This window comes from Sphaerodactylus townsendi, linkage group LG09 (genome assembly GCF_021028975.2).
Source record: "Sphaerodactylus townsendi isolate TG3544 linkage group LG09, MPM_Stown_v2.3, whole genome shotgun sequence".
NCBI lineage: Eukaryota > Metazoa > Chordata > Lepidosauria > Squamata > Sphaerodactylidae > Sphaerodactylus > Sphaerodactylus townsendi.
In genome coordinates, this window is record NC_059433.1 from 95,683,952 (window position 1) to 95,706,477 (window position 22,526).

Below are 22,526 nucleotides of genomic sequence, written 5' to 3' on the forward strand. Positions count from 1 at the left end.
ATGCAGACATGTGGCAAAGGGTGATGTGGTGGTGATTTGGGGGTGACTTAGAGCAAAAATCATGAGGATCCATGTTTTTCAAACAGGTTTTTGTGCCACGGAACGTGGGATGCGTGATTGTTTTGGTGCTGTGTGTAGATTAAGACATGCTCTACAGTTTCATGGTGATTTTATTTCATTCCAATGGGAAAAAAATCATATGAATTCATGAGGAGCCGTTTGAAATCATCTGGATCTGGCTTTTTCCAGGCGGGAGAAGGTGCTGGCGGTTTCTCTGACAGCGCAACGTCACCATTCAGTGGCGAGCAGGAGCCGCTCTAGCCAAAGGGAGGTGGTGGTGGCCGATTTATTAGCATTTCCTATTTCCTCTCAGCTGACCTTCTATACTCGTCGGCTACCGTAGCTATGGTACCGGGAAAACCAAAGAGAGTGCCATCGAGATGAGGAAGGAAAACAATCCCGCTCAGCCTCTCTAGGCAATGCAGAGAGAGAACTCAGTGACCCTCAAAGGCGCGTGGGGACAGGAAAAACCTCTTTGAGTCCGGAGCAAGCGGGACGGTGGTTGTCATGTAGGCTGGACTGGCTCTTCGCTCAGAAGAAGCGCCCCAGGTCGGTCAGGGCTCAGAAGAGGGGTTGGTGGCGAAAGGTGATGGAGTCTCTGTGGGGAAAATTGGGTGGGGGAACTCGCAGTTCATCTGGCAAGAGCCTTCCGTTTATTGAGTTGGTTCTTTGCAGGGATTCTGTGCCTTTAACGTGTGGAACAGGTGACTTTTTGCATGCGGGGGAGAGCTTTGGGCGTCATTTCAGCCTTAGGAAGGAAGACTCTTTAAATGAGTGTTTTTGCTCTCTTGTCAATGAATTCTCTCGCACGCACGCCTGGATACCAGGAAACGTGACTTTCCCGTTTGAATCTACATTTAAAAACAAACAAATGCTGTTAAAGTCAGCCTCCAATGCACAGGTTTGCACAAGCAGAGTAAATCGAAAAAAACTGGAAGCACAAATATAAATGTTGATGGGGAAAAAGCAGCAGCCCGATCTGTGACCAGGATGTGCACTGGTAGCGGAAAGTAGTTGAATTAAATGGTCTTTTAGACAGATCAGAGTCCTGTAGAGCACCAGGGAGAGATCGCTGTAAGCCTTGCTATTGAATGCGCCCCACACCCCGGTTAAGGTGGTCGCTACACTGAGGAGTCACTTTCACAAATTTTATTGTGCTATTATGAATGAAGGACCTTGGCAGTTCCACAAGATTCCTGTTAAATCTCATAGATTGCATAAAGAAGTTCTGTAAACAATATACACTTGGTTTAAAGATACCAGATCCATTCTGTGTTTATTAATCAAAACCCAAGTTATTTAGGAGTAAACACTTCTTAAATATGTCTATGTTAGTGATGGGGGAACATTCCAATTTTACAATCCAGCATTACCACATTTTTGGGAACATTAAAAATCTTTAAGTTCCTAGAAAGTGTCCAATTTTTGGAAGTGTAAATATTCTGGCAATTGGATTTTTTCTCCCTTTGTTTTTACTATTATTCCTAGTTTAATTTATCTCCATTTCATGACAACTTCTGTATCCTGTGTATGTGTGTCCAATATTTTGGGCTGTGCAAGAGTGCTGTTGTTCTTATGAAAATTGTGCATTTGAGCCATGATGGATAAAAATGTGCTTTCACTATAACATAATTGCAGTGCAATCCTAAAGAGAGTTACTCCAGTCTAAGCCCATTCATTTCAATGAATTTGGACTGGAGTAACTCTGCATAGAATTGTACTGTTGTGGACTGTATTTCTATCGTTTAACACCAAATGTCTGTTGAAGTACCATATGTATTTTAATAACCTCCTTTTGTTAAGTCAAGTCAATGAGTAACAGTGCCACACTAAACAGAATTAGGCTATTCTAAGCCCATTGACTCTGTAACTCTATTTAGGATGGCATAATAATAATAATAATAATAATAATAATAATTATTATTATTATTATTATTATTATTATTATTATTATTATTTATTGTATTTATAAACCGCCCTCCCCCGAAGGGCTCAGGGCGGCGAACAGAACAAACAAATAGAGCACAAATAAAATCAAAGTTAAATATAGCTCTATATGCTAAAATTAACCCCATTAAAATGCAGCATCCTAATATCAAAATTAACGATGGCGACCTACTAGCAATCCCCTAAAAAGAAAAAGGGGAAGAGAAGGGAGGGGAGGGGAGGGGGGAAACAGCAGGGTCCACAGATGTTATAAGAGAGGGGGGGCATCAGCGGCCAGACCCCCCAAAGGCCCGGTGGAACAGCTCCGTCTTGCAGGCCCTGCAAAATTCTTTAAGATCCCGCAGGGCCCGCATAGCTGGAGGTAGAGCATTCTACCAGGCCCAAACATCATTATAGATGCAACACATTTTAAAAAAAAAAACTGGAGAGGAATACAATTTATATCACATAGTAAACTGGTATTTATATTTGTTTGCTTGAGGTAAAATTGTGGTTACCCACAGATTCATTTATCTTCATTAATTAAAGCCAAAAAAGAGGAGTGAGATTATCAGTTTCAATTTTTCATTACAGAGAATAGATTGCTTTTCACTTTACATCTTGTCCTTGGTTACAATGTGCAAAGTACAAGCATCTATGACTCTTGAGAACAATTTCTCCACACTTAAGTTCAAGAGTTTAGAAAGTGGTGGCTGCTTATTTTCTACTCACTACTGCTGTGTATTTTGCAGAGAAAAGTGGTAGTTCCAGTGGGCACATATCACTGTCAGTTGAGGTGATGAGTATATAGTTTTGTACTTGGTCATTCATGGTAATACACAGTATTGAATGGGCCCTTATTAAGTTATACTGGTTGTGAAAGAAGGTCCTATTGAACCTTTTAAAAGTTTGAATCAGGAGCTAAAGTACCTAATACTTTGGATATTTTTACTCCTTTTTTAAACAGGCCTTACTCCCACATGTATTAGATTGCACTCTGAATATGAAGGTCTGCAATAACACCACTAATACTTGCATCTTGCCTCATGACCTTGATACATTTTTGTGGCTGATATGAATGATTTGAAGATAGTTGGACACACATACAGGAAGATGAAATAATTCAACCATGTAAAGAATTTAGTTCCTATTAATCATTCAGTACCTGTGAAGGACCCCAGCATTTCCAGAGGTTGTTTTTCTCTCTCTTTCTTTCCTCCTTTTTAGACAAAAAGGTGCAGCCAGTTTTCCTGTGAAGCTTCTACCTGGACATTGCATTGCTTGTGGTGTGGCAATTGTTATCACGTCAACGTTTTATTGAACTCATTATATATTACATCGCCTTCTTGCACAGGGCCAGTTCACAGGATCACTGACCACGTGGTCAGCTCCTTTGTGGTTAAACGTGGGTTTTCTTTCGGTCATGGAAAACAGCTCTACTGCAGGCCTTGATTGTATTTAGGAGTGCCTCAGCAAACATTCCAAAAGCAAGTTGAACAATGCCATAGCCTTTTACAGTCTGCACTTCTGGGAGAATTCTCATACAATCCATTTCATTCCAGCAACCAGTAATCCAAACTAAGAAGAATAAGCATCTGAACATGCATGTATTAGGCAGGGCCTAACTTTTAGGGCCTTGTGAATAGGGCCAAACTTTTCCACCCTTGTCTCTTAAATTAGAGTTGTCATGGAATTTTTCCTGAAGCGCAATTCGAGGGAAATCTGGAAAGTCCTGCTCAGATGAACATTGATAAAATTTCATGAGACAATAAAATAATTTCAGAAAAGTCTAATAAAATTTTAGGGTAGGGAAGGGTGTCTTATACTTCTCTGATTTTGGTAGTGGTGTTACTACATGCAGTAAAAACAAAACTTTAATAGGTTGTGGTGGGGAACAGACTTTTCTCTGTGATATACCTCTGAAGATGCCAGCCATAGATGCAGGCGAAACGTTAGGAACAAGATCTACCAGACCACGGCCACACAGCCTGGAAAACCCACCACAACCAGTTGAATCCAGCCATGAAAGCCTTCGACAATACATAAAACTTTAATACATTACAAAAATTTACAAAAATGTCTATGAAAGCCAAACATGTTTTGGCCGGTAGATCTTCCTCAGTGATGCAGTTCTTAAAATATACATTATAAAGCAAAATTAGCCAAAATACAGCATTTCTGACCAAACCGGTAAAAACATGAAATAGGGGGAATGAAAAAAAAGCCACATTTAGCATAATTATTTTCTTTGTAATTTCTTTGTATGTTTTGTATGAACAAATTTTTTATCATCATACCTTAGACATTTGGACCAGGTGTAACAACAATCTGAAAAATTATTCTTGATGGACCTAATCTATTCCAATAGTGAACCTACATCTTGTGTGTATAAGTAATATAGATTAGCAATTGTGGAAATTACATTTTTAAATTTTATAAATTGCTCACGCAATAATTAATTTAAATGAATTTTTTAATTAACCCTTATGGTGGCCTAAATAGGTTTTTCTCCTCAGGATGCTATCCCACCCAAAATATGTTTTTCTCCTTAGGATGTTCTATCTTGTTTTCTCCTTAGGATGTTCTATCTTGTCGTTGCCACCAAATGTGGTGAGCCAAGTAGGTTTCCCTCCTCAGGATGCTGTCCCACTCAAAATATGTTTTTCTCCTTAGGATGTTCAATCCTGCAGGTGCCACCACATTCTATGGCCCTTCCACCCACAGCCACCAAATGTGATGTCCACTCTTTTTTATTTATAAATATATAATGCCAACTAATATTGGTTCCTTTAATTCCTCACCATATGGTAGCTGCCACCAAGAGTATAAATTCGAGAAAACCCTCCTTTATCTCCTTTCAGTTGTGCGTACAAGCTTGTAAGACAAAGTAGATGGCTTATGTTGTCCTAAGAAAAATAGGGTGGGATTCCAATGTTTCTTCAGAGAAAGTAAGATTTTATTATTATTAATAGGTAACCTCAAGGTTTCGAGTAGAATATTTACAAAATACAATCAAACTGAGGTCACAAATACTTTGAGGACTTCACTCAACATAAATTCACTCTTGACACTTTCTGACAGCTTCTTTCTCATAGTTCTCTCAGGCTGTTTCCACATGGGTAAACAGCACCCAAGTGGGGAGCTGTTTGCACAGCTGGTGCAGGTTTTCCAAAAGTGACATCTTCCTGCCGGCGCGGTGCGAACCACACCGGTGCAAGGGTGTTGCTTTTGGCCCCTCTGGTATGTGCAAAGGATTTGCCTTACTGTGCAGCTCAGGATGGCTGAAAAGACACGCCCTCGCTGCCCTCGGGTCGGAGGGCAGTGTGGGCGTGTATTTTCAGTCATCCCGAGCTGCACAGGAAGGCAAGGTAGGTCTTTTGCACACACCTTGGGCGGCTCCATGTGGAGCCGCCCCTGCGGGCAGCAGCGGCATCGGGACTGCCCACATGGAACCGTGTGGAAATGGCCTCAGACTCTCTGTATTTATATTGTCTAACAGTTTATAGAGGCTCTGACTTTCTGACTGACTCTCTCACAAAACTTTGGCACCCAGTGGCTTCTCACAGAAAGCCTAACACATTCTGCCTTCCTCACACAGAGCTTTAACTCTCTCTAACTAGAGTTTTGACACTCCCAGTCCTTTCAATCTGAAATCCTGTCACTTTCTGCCAGCCCAACACAGCCCTCCCACATGCACACTCTAGAAATAACCAATCATATCACTCTCTCACCCCCTCTCACTCTCCAACTCAGCTCTCAGTTTAAAATAAGCATACACATTAAAACAATTACAACCCCTATTTCTTCTTTTTTTTTAAAGTTTGGTCAGAAATGCTGCATTTTGTATTTTGACTCATTTTTCTGGGTTGAAGGGTTTTTTCCTTCATTTAACTGTTTTGGTTTTGTTGTTAATACATCCAGACCAATAAGAATAAAATTATCTTTGGTAACTTTATTTCCTTTTGTAACCTTGGTCAAAACATACATTTTCCCGGTGTACTGTATATCTCAGCTAGTGTAATGAACAGCACTTTGGTGTATACTGTTAGTCATAGCGTTTCGTGGGACTTTGCACAAGCCAGTGGGGATAGAGGATAGAATCTGAAGTTTCGATGTCATTGCAGTTAATGCATCATTAAAAAGTCTTGGTGATCGCAAAGAGTTAAACATTTCTCTGTGTATGTCTATGTGTAAAATTTCTCTGAAGGAATATGTCAGACTTCTTAAATGTAGTAACATATGCAACAAAGGAAATATCCGTTTGAAATCACATATTCAAAGCATGCCCACTGCCCAGTGCTCAAGCTTGATCCAAGTAAAATTGCTATAAGGAAATTAATGCTACATTAGCAGGCACATTTTAATTTCCTTTCAAAGCCCATGGAACCTCCTTAAATTATTTCCTTAGCTAAAGATATGAGTGAGCTATAAAGCACATAGTATAAAACTGTCCATATATAATCCCTGTTATTCATATTAAAATGTAAAATGAAATAAAAAAAAATTAAGCACATTCTGTAATTATGTCAGTCAGGGAGACGGAGTCACTTTGTGCACATCTTAGTTCAAAATATCAGATAAAAATATTATTAAGCTTGCTTACATTTTTTTTTCTTACCATTGGCATCACCCTCCCAAAATTATTTTCATTTTGTGTGGTAGTACTGTGGGAACATAGGACTATTCATATGAAATGCTTAAAAATTTAGTCATGTAATTGTGCCACTAAATGAGAGTGGATATTACTAGGCAACAAATTTCATGCTACTTTTGTAATCCAGATCTGTGTTTGGCATCTGATGCGCACTCAGAATTCATCCCAAACAAGAGTTGCCCATTCGCTTAAACGTTGAAGAAAGGAATGAGTGTGTAGAGCTTTTCCCAATGTTGATATCTCTGCTTAAGAGGAGAACATTAGACCTTCTTGACAGAGGCTGTTTTTTCTAACTCCTCTTGCTTTGACGTTTTCATATTGGCAAATTCCTACAGCCAGGAGAACGATTAATCCAGTGAAACTACTGCATTATGGAATTGGAAGCCTTAACCCAGCCACCTCCATATCACACAGTTTTGCCATAGATTTTAAGTTGAATATTTTATCTACTAAATGCTAATTTTCCCTTCATCGTGCAGTGTATTGCTGTGATATGTGTGGTTTTTCTCTGCAGAAGCTCAGACTTAACCTTTAGTGCACTTGGTCCTCAACTTCTTGAATGTTCTTTGAGAAATGCATTTTGATGTACAATGCACCTTGAGATTACAAATGAGGTAAAACTCCAGAGCTACTTCAGAATCAGTTCAAGTATGCTCAGAAGCCTCCAGAGTTATAATGATTCATTTGGAAACTTCTCCATATACTTGAATAAAAATGCTGTCTTCAGATGTTCAGTTCTGTTGTATATGCTGTGTTCTAAAAACATATGTATTATGTTTAACAGAGCACAGTCCGTTCAAGGATAAATTGCTTGAAGTAAAGGCAATTTAAGTTAGATTTTTGAAAATCAAGAAAATAAAGTTTTTCAAATTTCTGTACTTGCTGAACTGGAGTGCATAACATTGGCTGCTGTAACAATGATGTGTGGTTGGAGCCAAAGATCTTGTTCTGCTAACAGTGAAGCTTTCTTGTGAGGCAAGCAGCCTTTTCTGGATGAAGACACCAATTTTAGCAGAACCTAATCTTGGGATCCAGTTCCATGTTGGTAGGCACTAATTATGCTCTGAGATAGTCTTTCTGCCGGACCTTTAATCAATGAGCCTACTTGCCTTTTGCACTAAGCTTTGTCTGCTGAGTCATGATGGGGGTGTGCAATTGTTAAATTAATATATTTTGGTTTGACTGTCTTTTCACATAGACAGATGTTTACCTTGAGCATCTGCCATGTTGTCGGGGTTGGCTGGGGCTGACAGAGCTGATTTTTGGTGGCTCTGACAAGGCTCAGACTAGCAATGGGAATGGGTTGAAAGGCATGATAATGCAAATACCACAAACAATATACAACTGGCAACAACCAAAAATAACAAAGGTTTATCCAAATATATACAATATCCTAGAACCAACTGTTAAAAATCAACCTTGCAGGGTTGTTGTTACTAGAGATGGGAAGGGGTTAAAAGGACCTTGGTCTTCTTCCTCTCTTTCTACTGTCCTCTACAGGAGCAGGTCAGCTGTCAGGAAGACTAGATTGTTCTCCCTGAACTGACCCACCCCTTCCTCTTGTTTTGCTGAGGGTTGCCCCCAAAACTTGGGCAGGAAACATTATTAGCAGGAAACATTGCCAAGTCAGGTGTGATTGGGTCAGGCTGACCTCCAGCCTGGCCCTTTACAATCCTTAAATGACTCCCTGACCCCTCCCCACACAGCAGGTTGTCTTCCCTTGTTTGACGTTGCTTGGTTGGGTGGGAACTGACTTCTTGGGTAGGCCTGGCTTCAGTGGGCCCACAGCGTGGAAGGCAGACTGCCCTGTTGTGTCTACTGTCGGAGAAAGGGCCGAATCCTGCTGTATGCAGGCCGTTGCCAGGCAGGCTGCTCCTACAGGGTCCCATCTTCACCTCTGGTAAATACTATGGTTCTTAATTAAAAACTAGTGCTGAGTTAGTCCATAATCCTGCAGTGTTCAGAACAAAGATGTGTTACTGGCCTAACAGGGGAAGGGGTTTTAGGAAAGGGATTCTCCACCAGCTGATAAGAGTGTAACAGCACACTTTTAGGTTTTTAAGTAGCACAGGGGAATAAAACTCACGTTGGCAGCGAGAGGTTGGCCAGAGGGGATCTTTGGGACTGTATAATACGGGGAAGGAATTCGGGGAAGGAATTCTGGCAAAGAATATACCACAGAGGAACCCAAGAGTCCAATTGAGTTTAAACGTTTTATATAAATTTAGTTCAAAAATACACACATACAGTAAGGCACAAGAGCACATACATTCAAGTTCTAGTATATAAAAAGGGTTGAAATATAGATGGGAGGATAGAGAGGGAATGGGGGTTTGCAGGGTAATACGTTACCTAACTATTCTTAAGGGTAGATGAAGTAGAAGGCAGGGATTCCACGCCAGCACAGAAACCCAATGAAGGACGATATCGTGTCTCAACACTGACCAGACCAAGGGAGGTACAGGCTAGTAATGAGCAAGGTGCTCCAGGTGAACTGGATTTTTTTAGGATAGATCGTTCTTTGGCGGGAAAGGGAACAAAGCAGAGTAAGTTTCGTTTCTGCAACATCTGTGCTGGATTTGGGGTGCTGACCTCAATGAGTCAGCTCACCTACTGCTAACCCCGTGACAATAGGGCCAGAATTACATTGTTAAGCTAAATGAGGGAGGGCTGCAATGCTCCCATGCAGATTAACCCTGTAGGGTCACTGCCCAAGATATTCAGATTTTGGCTCTTTTGATAGTAAATGTTGCCAATCCCATCCTAGATAAATCCTACACAAAAAGAGGAAACTAAAATTTGGTAATTTAAATGGATACATGTACCTTTTAAAAACATCCTAGGAAGCTATACTCCAGCTCTAGGGAGGGAGGATTGTGTTTATATACCCTTATGCCTTTCTCGGTGGTTGCTGGGTGTTTTTGCTGCACCTGCCGGTGGTAGGATAGCGATACCTGTAGAACTTGTTTCATCCTTCACACTGTGTTCAATAAAGGACTTTTGTATACACTAAATTAGGAATGGGCACAATAGCTGAATGTTCAGTTCGGATACCAAGTGGCAAACACTATCCTAGTAGTGAAGCTGTAAGCGAGTTGGTCAAGTCGTTTTCCCCCTACCTTGGTTTCCTATCTTCAAAAGGCAGGGCAGGCTTGAAAAATCATTGCAATAAATAATGTAAAGTTGCTTGGTCATGATCCGGTTGCCTGCTGCACCTTCCTTCAGATATATTACTCCATAAGCTAGACTGCCACTGATTTCCTCTCATTCCCATTCCTTCTAGAAGTAAAAAGTATGTATTACCAGAGACAGATTTTTGTTTCTGTTATTAAAAAGAGCCTTACTATGTCACACCGTAGGTCCATTGAGTTTAGTATCTCATTGCCCACAGTAGCAAACTAGATGACCCTACAATAACTGCAGACAAGAACTGAGGCAACAGTGTCATGATCCCAGTAACTTGTATTCAGATAGCTACAGCCTCTGAACATGGCAATTCCATTTATCTATCAGGGCTGATAGTCATTGACAGGCATAGACCATCTAATACTGTTTTAAAACGCATCTAAACTAGTAACCATCACCACATCTAGTGGCATAGAATTCCTAAGTTCATTATTGATTGATTGATTGATTGATTGATTGATTGATTGATTTGACTTGATAAACCGCCCTATTTTATTTTGTCAGTACTGAACCTTATGCCCATTTGTTGAATGCCCGAGTTCAAAAATTAAGGGAGAGAGAAAGATCTCTGTCCACTTTCTCTATATCACACACAATTCTGCAAAGTTTTTTTTATTATGTATCATCTTGGTTATCTTTTCTCTTAACTGAAAACCCCATGCCATTTAGCTTTTCCTTACAAAGAAGGCATTTCAATCTATTGATCATTATGATTATCTTTTTCTGAACCAGAACTGAACATAGTATTCTAACTTTGGCTGCACCATAGATCTGCACATTAAGATACTGGCCATTTGATTTTTCAATTCCTTTACTAATAATCCCTAATACAAAATGTTCCTTTTACCCTATCTGTAAGTACACTGATTTTACATGGAAACTATTATTAGATAGATTTATTAAGCATATAGAAGAACAAGCCCCACTGAGAAAGAATTAATGAGGCAGCTGCAGAACAATACCTTTTTTTTTCAACCATTGAGACTCTTAACAGCCTTGTGGTTAAGGATGATCTGATCAGCACATTGGATTCAGTGCATGTGTATGTGTATTTGTGTGTGTTTGTGTGTACACATACACACACACTTCTGAGCAGCAATAGTGCTTATTTGAACCAATTCAAAGTTGCAAAGTGGGTAAGCGGGTTTCAAACTTTAGAAAGCTCCTTCTCAAGTGAGATGTTTGTTAAAAAAGACAAGAGATTGCTCATCCAATTTAGAAAGGTGCTCAACTTCAGTATACACCAGGGGTAGGGAACCTGTGGCTCTCCAGATGTTCAGGAACTACAATTCCCTTCAACCTCTGTCAGCATGGCCAATTGGCCATGCTGGTAGGGGCTGATGGGAATTGTAGTTCCTGAACATCTGGAGAGCCGCAGGTTCCCTACCCCTGGTATACACCACGTACTTTCACCATGTAAGGTTAAAAAGTGTTATAATAAAAATTGAAAGGGAGCTCATATTTTCAGGTTCATATACAGACATATGGCAAGATAACACTTCATCATGCACATGCCTATATCATTGCTGTCATAATTATTTTCTTTTAAAAAAAATCCATAGAAGAACTTTCAAGTACGGTAAATGAGTAAGTTGATAATCAAAAAGTTTGTGTGATTTAGGGGAAATGAGAACTTCAGTAGAAGTTGTGCCATTCCACTCCACCCCCAACTAATTGCTGTGCTTACATACTCAAAACTTCATCTTTAACCTCTCTTTTTTACTTTTAAAATGCAGATGATGCTTCACAGGAATGACATGAAAGCAATCAGTTAATATTCTGAGGGATACCAGCCTGGAAAGTTTTATAAATGTTAAGTATTATGAGCTGTGCAGAATGGTTAGAGAACCCAATACTATATTATTCTTTCAAATGGTAGCAGGCACTTAATTGAAGAGTATAGACATTCAAATTGTAATATGAAATTAATCTTTTCTAAGGTTATTTAAGATAATGGCATAGTAATGACAAACTAATTTTACAGTGATTAAGAGATGATGTAGTCAAGGCTTCCAGTGAAGCTTTTGTTGAGGTAACTTATACCTATCTTTAATGAGTGTGAGGGTATAAAAACTACATTCTAAAGTGCAGGTCTTTAAAGAGATTCTCTATTGTGATTTGGGTTGAAAGCTCATAGATCTGAAACAGCCTGCAGAAAGCCAATGTCCCATTTTTAAAAAAAAGATCCAGTCTACGTGCCTTGTCTGTAGCTTTCATATTTGCTTGCTACTTGGCAACTGAATTCCATTAGAACTGTATTCTAATGCTGGAATTAGCTACTGGGGTGGGGGGGAAGCAATACAAGCCTGCTATTACCCTCAAACCAATATATTGGGGTGGGGCGGTTAAAAAAATCAGTTGATTTAATTTGATTCAAAATCAGTCGATTTAATTTGATTTCATAACCTCTGGCAATTAAAAATATTTTAGAATTTGTTCAACTTACTGCATGTTTTGCATTAGGATGCTGTAACTGTGCATGTATCTCCCTTTATCATGTATAATGGACAAGATTTCTGGACCATGTCAGAAACTTGGGGTATTTTCTATTGGCAAGCCCCATTCCCTGCTATTTTTGGTAACAATGGCCCCTTCCGCACGGGCGGAATATGGCGGCCTGGGGATGGCAAAAACGCCGTCCCCAGGGAGCCATTCGCACAGGGGGCGCAGCTGCTTCGCAGCCGTGCCGCCCTCACTCCGCCCAAGCGGCGCGAAGCCACTGTTTTCCAACCTCACTTGCCCAGCGAGGTTTTTGGAAAACAGAGGCTTGGAGCCGCTGCCGTTCGAACGGCAGCAGCTCCACAGCGCCTTCCCTCCCCCCATGTCCGGGCGACCTACCTGTCCTGCAGCCCTCCGGTGCGTCGCCGAGGCCAGGGGACACGCCCCCTCTGCCCTGCGACTCCGGAGCGGTCGCACAGGGCAAGGGCCGTGTCCCCTGGCCTTGGAGACGTGCCGGAGGGCCGCAGGACAAGTAGGTCGGCCTGACGACGGCACAGCTCTGCGCCGTCGTCCCGGGATGTTCTGGAACCGTTCATGCGAACGGTCCCAGAGGGGTCGGGTCGGCGTCATCTACGCCGACCCGACCCCTTCCGCCACCGTGCGGAAACAGCCAATGTTACATTGTCATGTATTCTAGCATGGCTCCACCTCTGAAGTTCAGTTAGTGTTCCTTACTAAAATGACTTGGGCTAATACTTCACTATGTGTTTTCAGCATAAAATTTGCTAAGATTCTTTCTGTTCTTCATCAGTAGTAATGATAATCATTAACATAATGTGTTTCAAGCATTCAAAGGGTTTCACATATATGGTAATCTTGCAATAACCTTTATCATCTTTATATTGGATATATAATAACTCAGTAGCTCACAATAGCCCTGTAATGGAAGCTGGTGTAGCCTCATTATTTCCAACTGCAAATAGAGGCTTGAGGTTTGCATGCAGCCACCTAGCAAATCTGAGCAGAGAACGGAGAGCTGTTAACCATAATAGTCTGCCTGCTGTCAGTCCCAATGCAGATATTTTATTACTGGACATGGATAGCTCTGTTTTCAGACCTTTTAGAGGCCTGCAACAAGTAAAACCAGAAGGCATTGAATTTCTATCTTGCAAGATTTTGCAAAAATCCTTGGTTATTTTTGTTTTCTGTCCTTAGCAGACCAACTGACCAAGTTCTTTGATCCTGGCAGGCTCTATCACAAGGTTAGAAAATGGAAAGGCCTACCCAGATATGTGATTTAAACCAAAGGCATATTTGTGCACTCCGAGACTTATTGTCTAGATCCAAAAAGAGGTTTCTGTAAGATCATTTGTTCCACAAACGATGGAGAAGAGAAGAGAAGAGTTTGGATTTATATCCCCCCTTTCTCTCCTGTAGGTGACTCAAAAGGGCTTACAATCTCCTTACCCTTCTCCCCTCACAACAAACACCCTGTGAGGTGGGTGGGGCTGAGAAAGCTCCGAAAAGCTGTGACTAGCCCAAAGTCACCCAGCTGGCGTGTGTGGGAGTGCACAGGCTAATCTGAATTCCCCAGATAAGCCTCCACAGCTCAAGCAGCAGAGCGGGGAATCAAACCCAGTTCTTCTAGATTAGAATGCACCTGCTCATAACCACTACGCGACTGCTGCTTTTCTTGTTTGGTAGTTGGGAATGGACGTGTAAAGCTGTGCTTCTGTCCAGTTAAAATGCAGTTTACTCTCTGTTGACCAACTGGTTACTGACTGCATTATACATCTCCACCTATTGAGGTAAACGGCCTTCGAACTAATGCAGATGGATATTAAGAATTTTGAATCCATTGTAATGTTATTTACAGAGAGATTCATTAATAAGGTGCTACATGCACAATGAATGCAATTAAGAGATTTCAGTAGTCAGACTACTATAATAGGGGTTTTAGCCCATTATTTTCTTTCAGCTTAAGCTTTGGCTCCTGCAGATATGCAAGGCCAGCCTACATCAGGGTGTATGACCCTCGATTATGAAAATGTCGTTTGTTTTCTGCTAATTATGCTTAAAAAAAAGAATGAGAGTGAGGCGGCAGTGACATTGGATTGGCATAAATTAGTTTAATATAGTAGAATAGCTAGGGGAAAAATGACACCCTGGAGATTACTTGAACTCATACATTTCTGCTGCCAAAGTTTACAGGCCTGTAAATTTAAATGTAGAATTTTTGTAGGCGAATCCATTGACAAATATGCCTAATGGTAATACATCTAGTTCTGAGCCTCAGAACAGGTCAATAATAATGCTTATATTGATAGCAGCAGTGTCGGAGATGTTATTTGGTATTAAAGCTAAAATCCATGTTACCCCTTTAATCATAATTACATTAATATTGACAGGCCCTTGACAATACCCACTTTACTATTGATAGATTTCTGTCAATAATACATTTCTAAATAAAATATATTCATTCATAATTTGTACAATATTCAGTAAGCAATGCTAAAATGTATGAAGGAGAAATGCCTATTTTATTGGGGATATACAGTAATTTATTTTCTTATAGAAAATGTATTACAGGAGGCACTCCTGCTTTTAGTAAAATAACAGATGAATGACATATTGGGTTATTTAATAGAACTATTAGATATATTGAAAAACTGATTTGTAATTTGTTTTCCGAGAAGAAAAGCAGTGTGATGTTACAATAAACTTCTGGCTGGAAACAAGACTCCAGACTTACACCCCCTTTTTTTTAAAAAAAAATGTTTATACTGCAATTTTTTGTCTTGTCTGTACTTTTTCCCAGTAAGAATTCACAATCTTTTTTCCTGTGCTGAATGTTACCGATTTTTTAAAAGTCTTATTTGGACCCAGATATTCTGTCTGGTTTGTTATCAGTGCTATTAAGGCAAGGTTCTAGAGGAGTTTTCTCTGAATACTGCTTGTTCCAGAACACTGTAGCTTCATAGAATATAATGAAAACAGGTGTGCATTATGGGCGAGGCAATTCCTAATTGAATAGTAAGCCAATCTTGTCTCTCAACGTAAGGCCATAATAATAGCCAACCTGTTTATCCCATTTCTCGCCTTTCCATGATATCATTTAAGTTCTAGTTTGTAGACTATTCGTTTTCAAACTTGGCACATCCTGGGATCCCCTTCCACATTGATTTGTCTGCCAAGAAGCCTTTTCATTTTGCAGAACATCTGGGATAGTGTTTGTTCAGAATCTTGATTAGGCCTCATTGCTGCTGCTCATGAACTGCCAGTGGTGTCCCTCAACCCCAGTGCATTCAGTACATTGTAAGAAAACATTGGAAATCATGGGCTGAGTGTCAAGGGCTGTGCATGGCATTACTAATGTTGTTATTGGGGGACTCCTAATAAATGTCTGAAAAAAAACTTGAAGTTTTTCTAATATTTTATTTTGAAGATTTTTATGCTACTTCTCCAGAGTCCTGCTCAAGACTCTGCTCAAGTTCCATAGTACATAGTTCAAAGTCGATCGTATTAGGCTTCTCTGGGTCTGCCAACAGCTCACCTATTCTCACCTGAACAATATTTTTAGTACACAGAACATGAAAATGCATGATTGCCTGGTTATGCATAGTAATACACAGAATTATTGGCTGTGCCTTCTCAAGGAGACATCTTGGGGGTTTTGGTGACGGTTTTCTGTGTATTGTTTTCTGCCTACATTTTCCCTTTGCTATATTTTTTCACCATTGTATAAACCCAGTTTCAATCCATGGGATTTATTTGGAGCAGTTTCTCTGAATGTTGGCTATATATAGGAAAATTAATCATACCAACAGGACTATATTCATATTTATAGCAAAAAGTAATAAGACCGCCATAGGGCATATTAAGGACTGCTGCTGTAATGTGAGACGTGAGCTATGGGTATAGTCGTACGCAGTCACTTTTGGAGTAGGTGACAGGTTTAACAATACTTAGCAACCTGTTTTCATTTCTGTCTCTGAAGAGGGCTCCCGCCAAATCTGGCAAGCTTTTTGTTTTATGTTTCATCTGGGAAGTTGTTCTAGAAAAGCTCTTGGCTACTGTACATTGTTTTAATGAACTACAATTCCTACCTTTAAGGGATCATTAGCTGGCACTGTGATTTGCAAGGCCCCATTACAGCTATCCAGCTATATGCTGGTCAAACAACTTTGGAATCAGTGGGCTCTCTGTAATGTTTTTAATTTATTCAGTGACTGAAAATGGCAACTGAAATATGTGCTGTATTGGAGGATGTAGATGTAGTAACAATGTCTTTTTGGTAAAGAGCTGTATTTTGTGGGGAGAAGTATGCACTTGAGTCAAATTGCCCATTCCTAGCCAAAGTTGTTGATTTGAGAAGGGAGGAGAGTTTGAGGAAGAGAAATAGCTACTTGCCTTAGACCTGTTATGTGAGCTCATGGCTAAATTAGCATTTGATAGTATTTTCCTGTATCTATTTTAGAAATTTGGACCACTGACAACTAGCATCTGGAAAGTTATCTCTGACTAGCATAATTAATTGTAACAACAATTATCATGTAAAAGTTTTTACATGTGGTAGGTGTGAGTCATTTAAATTACTTAGATAATAACCTTAAGAATTACATTTTACTTTAAATGTTATAAAATACACAACAATTAGTCTAAACCAGCTTTTCTTTAGGGCATTTAGTGCTTTGGTCTTGAATGTTGTGATTTTAACAAAAACATTGTATGGTGTATGTATAGTATAAATTTAAACCACTGAAGAAGGCTTCATAGGCAAAATACATTTGGTGTGCATGAATTTTATGTTATTAGTAAACATTCTTGGTCATAGGAAAAAAATTGTAAGTGTATGTTATCCCCATGTGTTATAAGTGCAAATGTACTTTAAAGTTTTTTACACTAGAGGAATGTACCTATATATGTTATCAAAATTGATGGAATTTGACGTAATGTTTTTAATATTTACAATTTGATTAAAGATTTTGCAAGTTTAATATAACATTAGCTCTTTTGGAATTGACCTTGAAATTTCCATGTACAAAGTCTCTCTAATTTTTTTCAATATCTTAGGTTAACAGAATTGACATTTGAACTAGACGGATTTCCTGTGCACACTCTGCTCATTAAATGATTCTAGCTTGAGCCTTTCTGTGAACTTGGGCTATCTCATCTACATCATAAGCTCCTAGCACCAGTTCTTGCTCATTCACGTATTATTAAAAATACTGGCTAGTTCAATTCCTGTTGAGGCAATGAGGGAATTAATGAGACTGACCTGACTGACAGGAGGGATTGGTGATTGGACTGAAATGACACACATGCTTTAGGAAAGAGAGCCTGGCTTCCGCTGCACCGTGGAGCTTCTAATCCAATGGGTTTCAGACTCCTTCAGGAAGCTGTTCCTCCATGATGCAATCAGAAATAGAGGATAAGGTTTCCTGAAAGAGGGCTGAGTGACCTTTATAAGGTGTGAATTGGTTGTGTTCTCCAGCATGGTGAGTGGTGGAACCCAGCAGGTCTGGCTTAATATTCCACATGAATCAAGAATTTTCCAACGTGCTGCAGAGCCCTATATACAGTGAGGCAGATAATTTGGTGAGAAAGCAAGGTAGTGGTTCATGCAAGGTAGTGAAACTGAACAACCACGGACAACCTCCTCATTGTTCCCTGCAAAAAAACAGCTTCTGGATGCTTGTTTTAGTCAAATGAAGCTAGAATTCTTTCCAGATAGAGAAAAACCTAACATTATTCCTTATGAGACTGCACAGTTGTTTGTACATAAATAGCACTAACAGAAAAGCCTGCATTCCTCTCAAACATGATTCTTATTCCTCTTTTTATACCATTTGATACAGTAAGTGCTTATCTGGCAAGGCTTTCTTCATTATCTTCTCCATATTTCTACTTAATTTGCCCACCTGACACATTTAAAGTCTATTAACCATCTTAACTGTTCTATGATTCCTTTTTTAAAACATCCTCTTAATTTTTTTTTATTTTATGATCATTTCAGCAATAGGTAATTGCTGTAGCTTTGCCCCTGAACAACTACAAATCTGAAATAGCCTGTTCAGATTTCTAAAGAATGTTGTCACTTTTTTTTCTTTTCCTTTTTTTTTTGGCAACCAAGTAAAGAGTTAAATATTTGGAGATAGCAAATAGTTCAAGAAAAGACTTTCTAAAATACAACTAGGAGGTGGGGGTGTTCAGCTTATTATACTGTACTTGCAGAACATTTAATTGTCAAGCTTAATTGGTACCATTACCCAATATGAATTTCAATTGAAAAACTAATGTCAACAATAGAAGAAGTAAATTAAGAGTCATTTTTGTTCTCTCTTTCTCTCTGTATTTCATATGTGGAGACAGAGAGACTAGCTGACATAGTGAGATAGTCATAGAGGAAGGGGATAGCCAGGGTCCAGAACTTTGCTTAGCATTTTGGGGCAGTCTCTCTCTCTTGCAGCCTCAGTTCTCTTTGAATGATCTATTGCACAAGCTTGATGCCCAAAGTACTCAAGTTACTCAAGGTGGGGGGGGGGACGACCTAAAGGGGTGGCCAACCTCTAAGGCAGGGGTGGCCAACCTAAGATACTCCAGATGTTCATGGACTGCCAATGGCCAAGCTGGCAAGGGCTTATGGGAATGGTAGTCCAGGAACATCTGGAGTACCTTAGATTGGCCACCCCTACTCTAAGGTGTAAAAAGAGAAGTAGAGATTGTTAATAACAGATGCTTCTTTGTTGCAGAAAGCAGTGTGCTGATGATGGCAACCAGCAACAGTAATGGCAAAAAAGTGACGCCTGCACTTCGAATAAGTCAGCTTGATGCCCTTGAATTAAACAAAGCCTTGGAGCAGCTGGTTTGGTCCCAGTTTACTCGATGTTTTCATGGATTTAAACCTGGACTCTTGGCTCGCTTTGAACCAGAAGTTAAGGCGTTTCTTTGGCTTTTTTTGTGGAGATTCACCATCTATTCCAAGAACGCAACAGTGGGACAGGCTATTCTGAACATTCAGTACAAGAATGACTTATCCCAGAAGCAAAACTACCAGACACTAAGCAAGCAGCAGAAACTGTGGTATCTTATTTGTACCGTTGGTGGTCGATGGCTGGAAGAAAGGTGTTATGATTTGTTTAGCAACCGTCCATTGGAGTCTTTCCAGAAGACCAAGTATTTCATTAATTTAACAGTTGGACTCCTCAAACTTTGTGAATTACTGAACTTTCTGATTTTTCTTCGGAAAGGAAAGTTTGCTAACCTCACTGAGCGTATTTTAGGAATCCGGTCTGTGTTCTGTCAGCTCCAGAGTGTTCGTCAAATTGGGTTTGAATACATGAACAGGGAACTGTTGTGGCATGGGTTTGCAGAATTTCTAATTTTCCTTTTGCCCCTTATTAACATCCACAAACTCAAACTCAAACTTTCCTCTTGGTCTTTAGCTGTTGCAGGATGTTCCAGTAAGGAAAGTTCTTTGGCAGCAGATAGTAAGGAATGCTGTTTCTGTGGAGAATGGCCAACTCTGCCTCACACCGTTGGCTGTTCCCATGTTTTTTGTTACTACTGTCTTAAAAGTAACTACTTATTTGATATGTATTTTACATGTCCTAAATGTGGTGTAGAGGTGCATGAGCTACAGCCGTTGAAATACAAGACAGAAATGAAAGAGGTATATACACAGTAGCCATTTTGAAGGTTCCCCCAAATCCATAAGCACACTTTGTGAAATCTACTGAACAATTGTACAGTGATCTTTAAACACAGCATTGCCTGTTAATTTCACTGAACAATTGTACAGTGATCTTTACATACAGCATTGCCTGTTAATTTCTTAGTTAAATATGAAATATTTTAGCACTGTGTGTAAATAATGAGTAATTTTGTAAAGAAATGGTTATTAATTTTGTCCCATTTTGCTTATACTCCCAGAACTGAAGGTGTGTAAGCATAATCCCTTTGAGGCAGCTGATGCTAGATTTGCATATGTTACTACCTGTGTGGATAAGCCTGGTGTAGTGCAGCCACATGAACACAAAACAGATGGATTTTTTTTTAGTGACGTTCATTTTTTCACAAACTGGGGAGCTGCTTCACAATATTTGTTTCCCCCATTTAGTACTGCGGTTGCGTGGTAGCATTACAAGCAACATTATTATTAATTACATGTCTATACCATCCCTCCCCTTCTAGGCTCAGGACAGTTCACAACCATCCATCAACAAAATAAAATACAATGTCCATAAATATATAAAACATTTGAAATGTATGCATTCTAACCAGTTCAGATGGCAAAATTATCTTATTGACAATGAGCTCGAAAAGATGTACAAAAGGAAGAGGACAGAAGCAATTTCCACCTAATTGAGAGAGTAGCAGGAGAGATGGTGGACAGTGAGTGGTGGAGGTCAGAGATAGGATTTCTGCAGTAGCACACAGGTGCTTTTGTGCTAGTCTTCATGGTTTTTCCCTATTTACAGGCTACACTTCAGACTGTGGACTTCTTTAGTATGAGGTGAAGTTGTCTTAAGTGTTTTGCAGTTCAGTTTGATTTAATTCGGATCTTAATTGCTGTTGTTTACTATATTCTAGCAGTTGACAGTGTAACTTCACAGGGATTTATAGACTTGATGAGCTAAACAAAAGGTGATCAAATAAAAACTTCTTTTCACATGAAATCTTGCTAAGTTTAATTTTTCATCCAAGAACTGTGCATGACAAAGAATTGAAAACAAAATGCTTGATAGACTAGCCTGGTTATTATTACTAATAGTTAGCCTTTCTTGTGTCTCTTTCTCCCATGGGTGGGTTTTGAAGGAGTTACTGCCTTGGTCATTGGGAGCAGAGTTTGGGAGAGTTATTATTTTTATTATTTTGGGTTCTGTATAGAGTATTTGGTTTGTTTCTGCATTTCCTGTTTTGCGTTTCTGAGGAGTTTGTTTCTTATTCCTCATTGTGGGCTTTTTTCTTTGTTAACTTTTCTGGTTTCCTTCAGATAGAGAATTGCCTATTTCCCACCTTTTTGCAGATTAATTAGTGATTTTGGGCAACACTCATTTTTTGTTACTTAGATTTGGACAGATAGACTCCCTTTCCTTCCACAATGCCAGTGGTTCTCAACTTGGGGGTCGGGACCCCTTTGGGGGTCGAACGACCCTTTCACAGGGGTTACCTAAGACTCTCTGCATCAGTGTGCTCCATCTGCAAAATGGATAAATGTTAGGTTTGGGGGTCACTACAACATGAGGAACTGTATTAAAGGGCTGTGGCATTAGGAAGGTTGAGAACCACTGCACAATGCAATTCCTGGGAAGCGTGGACTCCCCACTAGACAGACATTATGGCAGGACTACTTTTACTTTCAGTTACCAGGTCTGCTAAAAAAAAATATTGCAACTCCAGAAAACCATTAGTAATTTTTGCATCATTTTCCCATTATAGAGAAAGGACCGGGGCGGGGGGGGGGGCACTTTATTCATTGTCCAATTGTGTTGAAACTTGGGGAGTCTTTAGAACAGAAAGTGGATCAGGTTCCCTGATATATAGATCAAATTTTGTTTTGTTTTTTAAAAAATCCACTCAGGAAAATTTGCCATGGAAAACAATCCAATCTTAATGAAAACTGAAATGGAACCTGGCAAGTGTTCATGAGACAATATTTCCAAAAAATCATGAAACTGATACATCTTCCCTTTCTTAAATTACAATACAGAATTAAAATAAGTTTTACTGTGCTCACCCCTAACAGACACTATCCCAGCATTGTTATATGTGACAATAGTTGAAGAAGACAACTGAGACATGGAAAATCAGGTACCATTCAGCCCACATGACCTTTCACAGGGGCTTCAGCTACCAGAGGCTCTGCCATAAGTCTATTATGAGGGAAGCTGATGGATTTTTCTTCTACAGAGTTACACATAAAAAGCTTGTTAGTCCAAGTGCCCCCAAGCCAAAGTAGTGAGGGCTTTTATAATTGGTGGGTGTTACTTATTCCCACTGTGGCATCAAACAGTTGTAGTATGCTTGTTATGATGAAAATAGGGAAATTCACTTATGAGAGCACTAGTAGGAACAGAAAGTCTGGACTGGGAGTTTTGAAACTGATGACTGCTTTAAAGACCACTTCACAACACAACTACCATTAGGGAGGCAGTTTCTCCTCAACCCACAGAGCTCTTGACCAGAAGTAATTATCTCTCATAGATCATATACTAGTCTGTTTTGAAGGCTATTCACAGACTTACTAGAATTTCTCATA

At 39.7% G+C, this 22,526-nt stretch overlaps 1 protein-coding gene across 6 annotated transcripts; it reads left to right on the top strand.

Annotated features, from left to right (window-relative positions):
- Positions 1-413: 413 nt before the first annotated feature.
- Positions 414-20,943, top strand: PEX2 (peroxisomal biogenesis factor 2). Of its 6 annotated transcripts, none has more exons than XR_007245458.1 (3): positions 414-609; positions 19,018-20,010; positions 20,062-20,943. XR_007245458.1 is itself a non-coding variant. In XM_048507785.1 (3 exons), the coding sequence occupies exon 3, from the start codon at positions 19,032-19,034 to the stop codon at positions 19,950-19,952; it is 921 nt and encodes a 306-aa protein (XP_048363742.1). In that variant the 5' UTR covers positions 414-609; positions 11,563-11,638; positions 19,018-19,031; the 3' UTR covers positions 19,953-20,943. The 6 variants fall into 6 exon arrangements, 5 of the variants coding, with proteins under 5 accessions (XP_048363742.1, XP_048363743.1, XP_048363740.1 ...); XM_048507785.1 differs by adding an exon at positions 11,563-11,638 and having other exon boundaries at positions 19,018-20,943; XM_048507786.1 differs by having other exon boundaries at positions 19,018-19,999; positions 20,050-20,943.
- The last annotated feature ends 1,583 nt before the right edge of the window (positions 20,944-22,526 follow it).

Bases quoted from the DNA above. Each gene is read 5' to 3' on its own strand.
- PEX2 (XM_048507783.1), top strand. From the start codon at position 19,032: ATGATGGCAACCAGCAACAGTAATGGCAAAAAAGTGACGCCTGCACTT.